General features: G+C 43.2%; 1 protein-coding gene across 4 annotated transcripts in view; it reads right to left on the bottom strand.

The window, feature by feature from the left end:
• MAPKAP1 (MAPK associated protein 1) overlaps window positions 1-13,466 on the bottom strand; it is an 81,015-nt gene that overhangs the window by 60,042 nt on the left and 7,507 nt on the right. For all 4 annotated transcript variants that reach the window (XM_014880021.2, XM_088177595.1, XM_088177596.1 and 1 more), the window contains exons 2-4: window positions 10,759-11,083; window positions 7,746-7,835; window positions 4,235-4,383 (exon numbers count right to left, since the gene is read on the bottom strand). In XM_014880021.2, coding sequence (XP_014735507.1) covers window positions 4,235-4,383; window positions 7,746-7,835; window positions 10,759-11,017 — 498 coding nt within the window. In that variant the 5' untranslated portion in view covers window positions 11,018-11,083. The remainder of the gene's footprint in view (window positions 1-4,234; window positions 4,384-7,745; window positions 7,836-10,758; window positions 11,084-13,466) is intronic.

Raw genomic sequence — 13,466 nt, 5'->3', positions numbered from 1 at the left:
AGGACACACACACAGTGACCACACAGGACACACACACAGTGACCACACAGTGACCACACAGTGACCACACAGGACACACAGTGACCACACAGTGACCACACAGGACACACACAGTGACCACACAGGACACACAGTGACCACACAGGACACACACACAGTGACCACACAGGACACACAGTGACCACACAGGACACACACAGTGACCACACAGTGACCACACAGTGACCACACAGGACACACACACAGTGACCACACAGTGACCACACAGGACACACAGTGACCACACAGGACACACACACAGTGACCACACAGTGACCACACAGGACACACAGTGACCACACAGGACACACAGGCACAGCAGCTCCTCCAGGAGGAGTGTGCAGGCCAACCACTACAACTGGCAGAAAAAGCAAATGCTTTGCAAACAACCCCCATGCAAACTTATTCTGGATTCAATTCAGGATCATTTCACTCAGCTTAGGGGCAAAACACTGAAATAAAAAAATGCATTTTTTTTTTCCACGCAGAGATCTTAATCCTGGATTAATTATTTTACACATTTTCCATTTTAATTAAAGCAATACTGCTTCTTTCTTAAGTTCTTTATCTACTTTCTTTAAGCAAAGCTATTTAATACTGGGGACTGTGGAAAACATTTGTTCGTGATTATGCAGACATACAGTCAAACAAGACTGAAACAAGAGCAGCATGCAAAAATGTATTTAAGGACTATCATCCCAAAATGCTGCTAAAAGCTATTAACCAGTACGTGTTAATTGCCACAGCATTCATATTAATTTTCACTTCGGGCCCGACATTGTGGAATATTTCCCCTGATACATTTTAAACAAAGTTTAATTTAAGGAACTGCTTCTATCAACACTTATGAAAATTAACAGCCAAGCAATTAGCACTCATGAATTATCCCTTCCCCCATGCTTGCTACAGCATCATTTTTAAAACAGTTGCTACACGAGAAATTGTTGATTTTTAACCCATTACCAAAATTAGCCACAAGAAGCCTTGTGGCACTACAGAGAGGCACCATTTGGTGCAAAAGATTTTTAGCATTTGTCCACCCAAAAATTACATTGACCGACTTTCAGTTAAATTATCTCCAGTAGTCAAGCAAACACCAGAGAACTCCACAAGATCAGAAAAGCCAAACTTCCTTCTGACTCCATCTGCAGCTGTGAAATCAAAGTTCACAGTTCCACGAAAGCAGAAATAAAAACACCTTGAGAAAATCTGGTCTGCCTGTAGGAAAGGCTTTTGGCCTCATAACCCCACTTTATTCCAACAATTCCTTCCTCACATTTTTGATCTCTTCTGCACCTCTTCCCTGCCTGAACATTGAGAAGCTCAGCTGGGGCACTGAAACACCACACCTGAACAATAAACTGTCAAAACTTGATTTTCCAAGTCCTGTAAACAGAAATACATATGAATTTATTTATCAAATGGGTCATAATTTTATTTGCATGCAGACAAAAGAAATCAACTTGGCCAGCGATTTAAGCCTCCAAATAATTTTCTATTGCAATGAAGGAATGATAAAGAACTAAAGGTTCTTTCAATACAGAATTCTTAGAGTATACAAGATTTATCAACCAAGAAATACAACCCATAAGCTTCACAAAACATGAAAACAGCTCCAAAGCTGAAGTTTAACTATTTAGGGAAAAAACTTGAAGACAGAGTTGAGAGTAGTTATTGTATGTGTGGCTTCAGTTAAGAGCTGAAGTTTTCAATGCACAGAAAAGCACAAATCTGCCCTGGGCAGTGGTGGGGCAGGTTCTGTGGATTCCTGAGCTGCTCAGGATGCCTCCACTGTAGCTGTATTTCACAAGCCATATTCTCTACTGTTTTGATAATTAATGAAGTGATCAGGACGGGAAGAAATTAGAGCGCTTTAAAATTTTACTATTTCATAAAATCACAGAAGTGGTTATGAAAAAAAACACTAAATCTGGCAGGAACACCTGCACGATGTGAGCATTGCCCAGGCTGGCTGGGCACAGCTCTGACCTGATCAGCTGCAAACAATCCACCCAAGGAGGGAGCAGGGAAGGAGGAGCCCCAGGAGGATTTATTGGATTTATTGGATTTATTTCAGGCAGGGGTGGAATGAGAGCAGCCAGGATGAGGAGCACCAGCCCTGAGCTCTGCCATGCAGCCAGGAGTGAGTGGCACTGAGCAGCCTCAGACCTGCAGCACCAAACTCTAACATGGACAAACCACAGCCCTGCTTGCAGCCTCGAGGGTTTCAGAACCACCGTGACCCCCTGAGTAAATACATAATTAAGTAGGGTGTTTTTAAGACATGTTTAATTAGGCCCCCAGCCCCTCCTCACCCCCCCTGCCTCCCCCCAATTATGTCCCATTTCCCCCAGAGATACACGGCTCTGTTAATTATGTAAATAAGTCATGCACTATTCCCTGAAAGAATTATATTTCTGTGAAATACTGCTCATCTATTATCAATAAAAAGAAATACAAGACATATGATGCATCACTAAAAATGGTTTTTTAAAAGCTCGATGATTTTTGGTGTTTTTACTGATGGAAAATGCACAAGAACTGAAGTAAAATAACTCCTCACAACTGGACTGTGCTTCTTCTGTATCTCAGATGGTCAGCCAAGCATTAAACTGGATAATACATACAGAGCTATAGAGAATAAACTTTACATGCAAACTATTGATACACTAACAGAGTAATAGAAACAATGGTGTTAAAATTAATAGAGTGAGATTATAACCTAACAAAATGCCCATGCAATTATTTGGGATTGTAAAGAAGGTGTTTTGATTTGCAGATCACAGCTGAGATAATTCGTGTCAAATCACACTCAGTGACACTGAGGTATTTCCTTAACCTCTCAAACTGACCTGAGTGTAACTTGCTTCCAGTGGACCAAACACCTGCCAAATGTATCTGACTTCAGTAGGTGAAAATTGGGATGTTCATTACAGACAACTACAATTAATACAGTAAAGATTAGCTTGGATTATCAAAGAGGGAAGGAAAAATGCTGAAGTTTCTCAAGTTTCTGAGAAACAAGACTTGAACATGACTGGATTATAATAGAATTTTCTTAATAAAGAAGTATTTGATTTTTAGTTCCCCTATACATGACGTGAGAGTTCATTTACATGTTTGCCCAACTGAAATTTTGTGGCACAAGAACAACAAACCTGGAGTTTAGAAAAAAAGTCTCTTGGTGCTGTCAGCACGAGGGGGCTGCTGTCACTCATTAATGAGGCCAGCAACTGTGAAAACCTGAGATAGCACTAATTGCCACGTTAAAAAATATAAAATCACAATAAAGGAGCTTTTGCACGTGAACTTCATAGTCTAAAGGTTACCATTTCACAAATATTCCAGATACTCCTGGAAATGTCAGTGGAATTACAGATCTGACTTTCCACTTCAAGAACACCTAACAGAATATGAAATTCTTCCATCACGATGGTAATGAAGCTCAAACTCCATCCTCCCACAGGAGATTCCACAAACAAATCCAGAAGAAAACAGATCTGTGGAGTATTTATACTTGTTTTGGAACAATATGACAATGATCCATCACACCAATGTTTCTATTTCAGTTTCTAGAGTTGATGACAGAGAAGAATATTTGACAATATGGAGTAGAGGGAAGGCATTTATCCCCCAGTCTGAGTGACACCACATCCATCTCCTGACCCCCACGACCTGCCAGGTCTGCAGCCAAACTCCTCCCTGTTACACAAACGAGCCCTTGTGCAGAAATGCATTGATTAGTTCTTCTTTTTGCCTGCTGATACTTCAGTTTTCCACCCTCCAAACAGACCATGGCTTCTCCCACTCTCAGTAGAGCACTGAGGACAAACACACGAACCATGGAATATTCAGCAAGTGCTGTGACAGACAGAACAGTCTGGGATTTTTTTTAAATGCCAAATAATGATTTATACAAAGGGTCTCAGCACCAACTCCAGGCAGATGTCCTCGGAGTGTCACAATAAAGGTGCACCCCACCAACCTGCTGGAGGAGGAAACAGCAAGGCAGAGAAGCCTAAATCTCAGCCCAAAATTTTGGAATGGAAACAGGAGAAAAATGGTTCTAGTGAACCTGGAACCACCACCTTTGTTTGTTTCTACATAACCAGTGCCCATTCCTGATGGCCACAGTAAAGTCTAACTGGAGCCTGCACAAACCCAAGCACAGGAGCAGCGACCTCAGGGCACTCACCTTGCCATCAAACTTGGAGTACTCATTGAAGGGGTTGTTGAGCTGCAGGGGACACTGCTCCAGTCTCACAGAGAGGATGGACTGCTTCCCAGAGCATGGCGACTTCACCCTAAAATTCTTCTTTTCAAACAGTGAGCTCAGCTCCTCTGCTGCAGATCAGAAAAGAGATGAGAGGCATTGTATGAGAGGCTGCTGCTCAGCACAGAGAGATAACAGCATAAGAGGAAGCACAAAATCAAATAAATAAACCAACAAATGCTTCAGCAGGGCAGGATCTACCACCACTCTTTCATAGCCCAAAGATATGAAACCATTAAGAAGTTTGAATGATGCTCCTGTTTAAGCTGAGAAAAGGGTGAGTTTTTCCTATACAGAGAATAGAAGTGATCAGTGTAGGATCCACTGGAGTCAGGATACCAGTGAAGACAAAGACACAATCCTGGTCTTTCTGCTTGCCTCCCTTCTCCTGAATGAGCAGGGATCAGCGAGGAGCAGAGCAGCTGCCACTGAGGAGCCCAGCTCCCAGCGAGCCTGGCACAGTGCCACAGCACTGCAGTGACACCCACCCAGCTGGCACAGCCCTCGGCCCAGGGGATCACCTCTGCACATTTTACTGCTCGTGGTAGATTGGATAAAATCAAATTAAAATGTCGAACCTGAAACCACCACGCCAGATCAACAGCCCGAACAATAAAAGCAAAAAAGCTTTTTAAAAACAAAGGGAATCCAAGCTCAGGAGGTCTTTGTGTGGTCTGTGAAGGCTCATAAAAGCCTTTTTATGTGGAGAAAGTGCACAGCTGAATTTCCAACAACAACTCAACTTCCAATTTACAGGCACACTTAAAAAAACCTAAAGAATAGGATTTATATTAGAAGGCCAGTATGAAATCAGGACAGAGCCCGGGGTGTTTCAGCACATCAGACCAAAGGGTCTCATCTGCAGGGAGCTGTGACTTGAGCTGGACAAGGTTTCCCACATCTGCTCCAGGAACCAAGAGCCCCCAGCCTCCATCAATCAGTGCCCAGAACCAAGCCCAGCTCGCCCAGCCCTTCTCAGCTCACAGATTTTACATCTTGCTGCTCCAGGGAAATGGAACTGTTCCCAGGCTGGAATGACCTGGGATTTGACCTGCAGGGAGTGGGTTCATTTCTTAGAGTGCAAAATTAAAACCTGTCAAATGATAACTAGTCAAAAGCTCCATTTGTTTTCATCAGCAGATTGCCTTAAAATTCAGGCAGTTGGCAGAGGTGCTAAATACTGGCACTGAGAGATCCCCAGTGGGCTTGTGAGAGGCTGCAATTAACCAAAAAAGCTTGATTTAATCCCTTTCAATGTGGCCACTTTAACTCCATTAGGTTGTTTTGGTTTTTCAACAAGCTCTTGTACCTGTTTGTTGGTTTTTTCAATAATCTAAAGCTATTACTGGGGTATTACCTTTAACTGATAATTCTCTTGGAAAGGACCTTGGAATCCAATACAAAGATTTTACTCGAACAAGTGGAAAAGCAAGTTTTTATCCACAGCTATTCTGTACGGGCTGAATGCAAGACTCTGGAAGGATTTCCTTGATATATTGTTAATTTGCATTTTAGATACTCTGCAATGAAGGAATGCAAGATGTAAAGGTACAGGGGATATCCTGAAGGGCTCCTCTTTCTCCCTGCTGCAGTGCTGGCCATGCAAGCAAGGGAGAAACACTCAGATCTCCGTGGCTCAGCAAAGAAGGAGAATCAGCTCTGCCAACAGATCCCGAATGCCTGGAGTTTGTGTGTAACTTCTTTATTTTTTTTATTTAAATCTGCTCTGCAGCAGGCAGGGACTGAGCGTGTGGCTGCAAGGCCAGCACATTCCTCAGAGGGGACAAGTGTGGCTGCTGGGGACAGGGGACGCTGGGAGGGAAGGGGATGTCCCCAGATGTGTCTGCAGGGATGTCCCCAGATGTCCCCAGATGTGTGTGGGTCTGCAGGGACGTCCCCAGATGTCCCCAGATGTGTGGGTGTGCAGGGATGTCCCCAGATGTGTGAGTGTGCAGGGATGTCCCCAGATGTGTGTGGGTGTGCAGGGATGTCCCCAGATGTGTGGGTGTGCTGGGAATGTCCCCAGATGTGTGGGTGTGCAGGGATGTCCCCAGATGTGTGTGGGTGTGCAGGGAATGTCCCCAGATGTCCCCAGATGTGTGAGGGTGTGCAGGGATGTCCCCAGATGTCCCCAGATGTGTGGGTGTGCAGGGAATGTCCCCAGATGTCCCCAGATGTGTGTGGGTGTGCAGGGATGTCCCCAGATGTGTGGGTGTGCAGGGATGTCCCCAGATGTGTGGGTGTGCTGGGAATGTCCCCAGATGTGTGGGTGTGCAGGGATGTCCCCAGATGTCCCCAGGAGCCACAAAGGCTGTGCAGGATCCAGAGCCAGCTCACAGTGCATAGACACAGGAGGGAGATTTGCATCATCACTGCCCAAACGCTGTAAAATACTGAGCAAAGAGCTGGAGGTTATGGTAGATTAACCTTTAAAACCTACAGCTCTGCTTACAGAAGGAGAAAGGCAAAAACATTTCAGAATGCATTAACAGGGGTATCCAACACAGCTGAACACTGAATTAAGGATTAGTGAGACTGTGCTGCTCGTGTGAGCAGCTTTGTTCACTCCTCTGAAGAAGATATTACAGTGCTGGAGAACGTTCTGCAAATGACAGCCACGGAGATAGGAGGAATTAGGCAAAAAAAGGAGATTACAGAGGGACCTCATTAAGATATACACAAATTTTGAAAGAAGAAGGCATGACAGACCATACAAAGGTTTGAATGTGTGTCAAATACAACAGAAATAGAAACTAGTTTGAGTTCTAAAATAGCAAAATTGAGACAGATTTGTAATTTCATATATTACAATCTAAACTACGTAGAACATCCAGTCACAAATACTTAATTATATAATTAACAAAAAATAGAATTTAGTATTTTTTGAGCAATCAGTGATAATAGTTTTACCAAGGAAAGGCCAGATAAGCTAAGCCAGCATCTATTATGCTTGCATTTAAGTAGATCATACAAATACTCTTCATTTCTTAAGATTTGCACCTTATCTAAAAAAAGTAGCTACAAAAATACTCCAGACAAGGAAACTCAGGAAAATCCCCCATCCCACCCAGTGTGCCAAATGCAGCTGGGAGAGGCTGGGCAGTCACAGGGGACACTGCTGCAGAATTTGGGGTGCAGGGCCCTGTCCCCCCACAGGGACACAGAGCTCTGCCCTGCCCCAGGTGACAAACCCAGAAACACCACAGAGTGTAAAAACCCAAAGCAGCCACCCCACAGCTCCAGGCCAGGCTGCCTGCCCCACACTCTGTGCCCTCCTCTGCTTTTTTATCCCCGTGGAGAGCCCTGGCACCAACAAAGAATTGGCATTTCCTCCATGCCTTGAAACCCCAGGGGAAAATCACAAACTGCAAATGTTGTAGCCATCAAAGGCAGGAATAGAAACAGCAGGAAAACAAAAGATATTTTCTTTTACCTGAGTAAGAAGTATTTCTGTCTTTCCACTGAACGTTTTTGCATTTTATTTGATTTTGTCTCTCCTTCCGCAGACGTTCTAGTCTCTGAGCTTGAAAAGAAATATTACAACTATAAGTTTGTCAATGAAAGTTTACTATAAACAAAGACATAATTAACTACCTTTATATGAATAAAGATGTTTTATACTGCATATGTAGGGGAAAAAGTCATAAAATTTTAAAGGTGGCACCCCTGAAAAGCAAATACCAACAAAAACATGAAAATGTTCTTGATTTATAATTGAAATTAGAGGATATAAAACATTAATAGAGATCATAAAGATAGTATTAACATGGAAGAGAATAATAAAATGTGAAAACTTCTGTGATTAATATGACATTTCATTATATAAATCATTAATAACGGTCTTAAAGGAATTTTAATGCACAAATGAACTGAAGTGAATATTACATTACAGGAATAAAATTACTGTTATGAATTACTCTACCCGTTTCAAAAATTAAAGATAAATGAACTCAGACTAGACTATTAAAGTTTTAAATATAAAATCCTTTATCTAAAAATCATGAAAATTATAAAATGTCAAAGCGATATAAATTAGCACAGCTTTTTCTTCAGTAGGCTGAAACAGTTTATAGGTAGTAAAAGAAATGATTTGTATCTTCACAACATTAGTCAAATCCTAAAATGAATATAATATTCCTTTACATATATTTTGACTCCATCTTCAAAATATGGTTGGAAAAAAAAGCCCCAAATAGTTCTGATAGCAAAGAACTTGCAGCCCAAGGTACCAGACAAAAAACTTAAATTACCTTTTGTGTTAACAGGAAAAGTTTCCTTGGGGAAAAAACCTGATGGGAGCCACCCAAGGGACCCCAAGAAAGCACTGATGTCCTGAGTGTCCACTCAAAACAAGCAGATTAGACTGGGAAACAGAACTCCCAGTGCTGGTCCCCAAAGGAAACAATGTGCTGGATATATTAGCAATTTTGATCTATTGAGATAATTCATTAACTAAAATGGGTTTGGAGAAGAGATTTTAAAATGCTAAATTACTCTGACAATTTTTGGATACAACTGGAGCTCCCTGAGCCTTTTCAGCAACTAAAAAACATCATCCCTTATATCCCTTCTGTTATTATTCTTACATTTAGGTCTTTGAACTGAATTGTGGACAATGAAGTAATTTTTTTTTTCCCCATAAAAATACTGTCAATCAGGGAACTGATAAAAAATACTCCTTTGAGGTTTAAGAGCTGTAACGAGCAGTTTAAGGTACAAGCACAAAGGGGGGCTTTGAGAAGTACCTCCCATTTACAAGATGCTCTAGGTAGCTTCCTGTTGATGAAATAAGAAAAATATCCCTCCTCATAAGTTTAAATATTGGGAAAACGCTGTTGTAGCATAGATATTTTATTCTGAAGGAAAAGCCCCACATTTGTACTAGCACTGCCCACACTGTAACTCAAAATTACCTTCCAAAATCCTTTCTGCAAACGAGCTATCACAAAAGATCTGTTAGATGAACAGGTAGACAAAGGAAAAAAGGAAAATCTGTACACTAGAAACAAGAATAATGCACTTTTTTATGCTGTGTGGTATTTCCAGCCCCTGTTAAAATAAATGCACTGGAGCACAGTCAGCACCTTCCTGCAGATCCCACAGGAGCCTCTCAGAGTGGGGCTGTGCTGCAGCAGTGCCAGCCACAGGGAATGGGCAGCACCTGGCAGAAATGTGAATTATTCAATGTTCACTGCCACAGGCAGCCTGGCAGAGTTTGAGTGTGAAAACATCTCTGAGCAAACACAGTCGTGGTTTGTGAGCTGAGCCCTGACCTCTGCTCCTGCCACCCCGAGCTGAGGCACAGAATCTGCTCCTAAGCCTGACCCCACAGCTGGCACCTGGAACGACTTCAAACTGCAATTCAAATGGAGATTATTCCATCAGTCTGCTCCCTGGGTGAAATGAGCCTTCAGAATCATTTTCTGGGGTAATTCTATAAATTTTCCAACTTTGCCTCTCCTTCCTCATGAGCCTGAACTGCTCCAGCCCCAGGGCAGCCTGGCACCCTGGGGTGCCAGCACAGCCTCCTGCCAGGCTGGGCTCCAATCTCACTTTATTCCAAACCTCACTCTCTGCTACAGGAGATCAGTGCTTGGCTTTTCTGGAACCTTTCCCAACTCCCTACTTGTAAAAAGGCATTTCAGTATTTCCACCACCACACACATTTTCCTGGTGAAGCAGAGCACAGAGATGCTTTCTGGGCTCTAGGTGGTGTTATAATACCTGCAGAAATCATTAAAAAAATATATACAGAAACAGAAAAAAAGAGGTCAGTACTGACCACCACACACCAACCTTCTTGTCTGTATTTTACCTCACTGAACTCCTGTCTGTAATATTCCTCAGGTGTAAGCAGAAGTCTGGATATCCCTTGTATGGAGCACCACATGGGAGAGCTTTGTGCCAGTCACGACAAAATGAGTGTATTTTGCAAAGGTGTTCACCCTTAAACTTTCTAAATTGGTACCTTAAACCCTAGCTCAAGGTTTTTCTCAGAAATAAAACTTTAGGAGACAAAATACAGACAAGTCATTCCCTTTGCTGGCTCACATCAAACTTCATTCCTCTCTTTTATAACAAATACATTTGATGCCTCACTAGGCAGATTTTTTTCTCAGAAAATAACTATCCTGTTCAAAAGTTAACACCCCTCCAGACAGTAACAATAGAGATATCAAAGACTGTTCATGTACTTTGGATTTAGATTTGATGTCTTCACAATTTGAATTTTTTTATATATATAAAAGTGACTATCTCCATATTCCTCTGTACAGGAATAGGTAAAACAGCAATTAAGGCTCGGCTGACAGCACACTGAAGTAACTGAATCATTATGTATCCTATAAAAGGATCACAAAAGACGTTTGGCAGCCACCAAGCCAGCGAGGCTCGGCTTTGTCCGAGGCAGCCTCAGGGGAGCCGGGTGTGACAGCAGCACCACGCACCTGTGTTCGACCTTCTCCTGATGCCAAAGTCCCAGCTTGAGGTAATATCGACGGATTGGGAGTACACATAGCCCTGAGTGTCGCCGTTGCTGCCCTGCGGCTCTGCCCCGTGATCCCCAAAGGCTGAGGAGGGGTTGAACTTGTCGATGTCGACGTCGTGGTCGATCAGGACCATCTCGCACATGCCCGTGTCGTCGCTGGTGACGTGCGACTGCCGGATGTGAGCCAGGATGATGGTGGGGTTGTCCAGGAAAGCCATGCTGTCCACAGGGCCACCCCCTCACTCTACTATCTTCTCTCCATCTTGTTTCATGGACACACGTACCTGGAAATAATGTACACGAGGTTTTAGGAACAAAAACCCTCGCAGCACAAAGAGCTCGAACCCCGACTGGCTGAGGGCAAACTTTTAATTCTGCTCCAGTTTATTTAGGCTGCACTGGCTGCTGAGATCCATTGGTTTGGAGGGCAGCTTGAAACCTGAACACAAGAGATACCTGCAGCCAGGTCCCAGGACTCTGCAACTCATGGCTGCTAAAAAACAAAATACCCCTCAGTGCTGCACAAAGCAGGATGGCAAGAGAACACAGAACAGAAATATCTGCCTATTCCAACTAATCCGTTTACAAAACCAACAGGGTCTTGGATTTCTTTTCACCCATCATAACTACGTTACTGTTTCGCTTCTGCATCTACACAGCAACTTTTTGACTTATTACAGACCCTCTTCAGGTTTTGTATTTCCAGGAACAACTTAAACATGAAGAGATTAGCGTCTCAGGACAGAATATTGAACATCTGCTGCTGCATGGTGCTTCACACAGGGCAACTGCTGTAACACAGAAAGCTCTGTGACCAAACAGCACACGCCTGAGCTCTAAAGCACTTTAAAAACAGTAATTGCCACTTACCTAAGATATTTCATTCAGAGCACTCAAGTGGCCTTTTGAAACAAAGTAGAGGGCAAAAAGGAAAAGGGAAAAAAATCCCCCAAACCACAAAACCCAGACCATGCTCACATTGTTATCTGATTTTTCTGTAGCTGTGGGTTTGTAGTTATGTCAATCTAATTCAAACCCGGGCTGACTCTGAAAGGGGCAGCTCCGTGCCCCGCCTGGCCCTGCTCCAGGAATTCCACCACCTCCCAAAGCTGCCACTGGAGCTGTGGGGTGAGCTGTATCAAAAAATGACCTGCTGAAAATCACCCAAAAAGAAAAATAATAATTACTGCTGTTCATGCAGTGAGCAGCAGCAGGAGCCAAGGGGACACCTCCACCTGAGGGGATCTGGTCCGAGCTCACACACAGGGCAAGACTGGATCTAAATTCCAGGAGTCTGAAATCCCCACTGCTTTTCTAATCAGAGAAAAACACTTTACAGAGCTGCGTGTGTGTGTTTGGGATTTTGAACTCAGAAACACCAGCAATCCCCTGCCCTTGCTGCTTGCAAAACTGCTTTTTAAACCACACAAAGCCACGTCCCATGAGAATCTGCTAAAGGCAGCTGGCCTTCTCCTGGGATGTTTTAACAGAGGGGAGGGAAGGAAAGGAGCAGCCTGGCTTGTTCCAGGACCAGTGAATGCATTTTGCTGTGTCCCCTTTTTTTCCCAAGAGGAAAGGTGTAGGGAGGGAAAGGTGAAATCAACACAGAGGGGCCCACGGAGCAGCTTCTGCTTTAAACAGCTGGAAGCAAAAATAAACCCTCATTTGGACACTCATCTAACCACGACAAAAGCAAAATTTTGAAGGTTTTTTGTAGATTGCAAATGCTCCATCCCTACCAGTGTCCTTCCTCCCAGCAAACATGAACATCCACTGATGATAATCCTCAATTAACAGAGACTTACAGCCTTCAGAATTTTAAACTTTTTTTTCTCCCTTGACTGCGAATATTGTAGGGTTTTTTCAGAGACTGTCCCCTTTCTGCTTTAAAAAATATAGACAAATTCAGAATTATTACACTAAGCAACAGACCCAGAAGCAAAAACAAATTCAATAAATGAATGGTAGAGAAACAAGCCTGACATGCTGCTGGTTATTAATACTCTGCTGGTACCATACATTGTAATAAATTATGCTGTTAGTGAAATTCACTCCAGCAGGATCCTCAAAGCCCAACTGGACACAGCCTGGAGGTGGGACTTGGATGGGACCTCCTGCCAGCCTGGGCAGCACCACAACTCCACACTCTGTTTTAATTTTCTGCCTCTTCCCATCAAAGCAGGCAGAGCTGCTCCTGAGGGAATTCTCCCTGTCCTCCAAGGGAGAGGCCACAAGGAAAATGTCCCACCCATCCATCCTTGTGTCCAGGGCTCCCACCCTGCACCAGGGTGCCCCAAAAAACACAGGCACAACCAAGCACAGCTTATGGACATCACAAAAAACACGTGCTTCAAACTGAATTATTTCTACTCACTGATTAGGAAAGGCCACATGCACCTGCAGTTGGCAAAAACTTGTTTAAATAAAAAACAGCCTCAGGCGTCGGAAAGGTCTGCAAACTCCCAATCAAAAATTACTGCTGCCCCATCAATGTGTCATATAAATGTTGGCATGTTAATTGTGTATTTATAAGATTGTTAATGGTTAGTTAATTTACCTCCCACACTATTATTGTACTTGAAATGATTTAATGTCTGCTGAGGGAGTTAACAACATGTAACAGCAGATGCGAGAGTTTTACCTTTATACTCTGCACCCCGACTTCCT

This window comes from Sturnus vulgaris, chromosome 22, assembly GCF_052056855.1.
Source record: "Sturnus vulgaris isolate bStuVul1 chromosome 22, bStuVul1.hap1, whole genome shotgun sequence".
Lineage (NCBI taxonomy): Eukaryota > Metazoa > Chordata > Aves > Passeriformes > Sturnidae > Sturnus > Sturnus vulgaris.
This window is presented reverse-complemented; position numbering and strand designations above follow the sequence as displayed.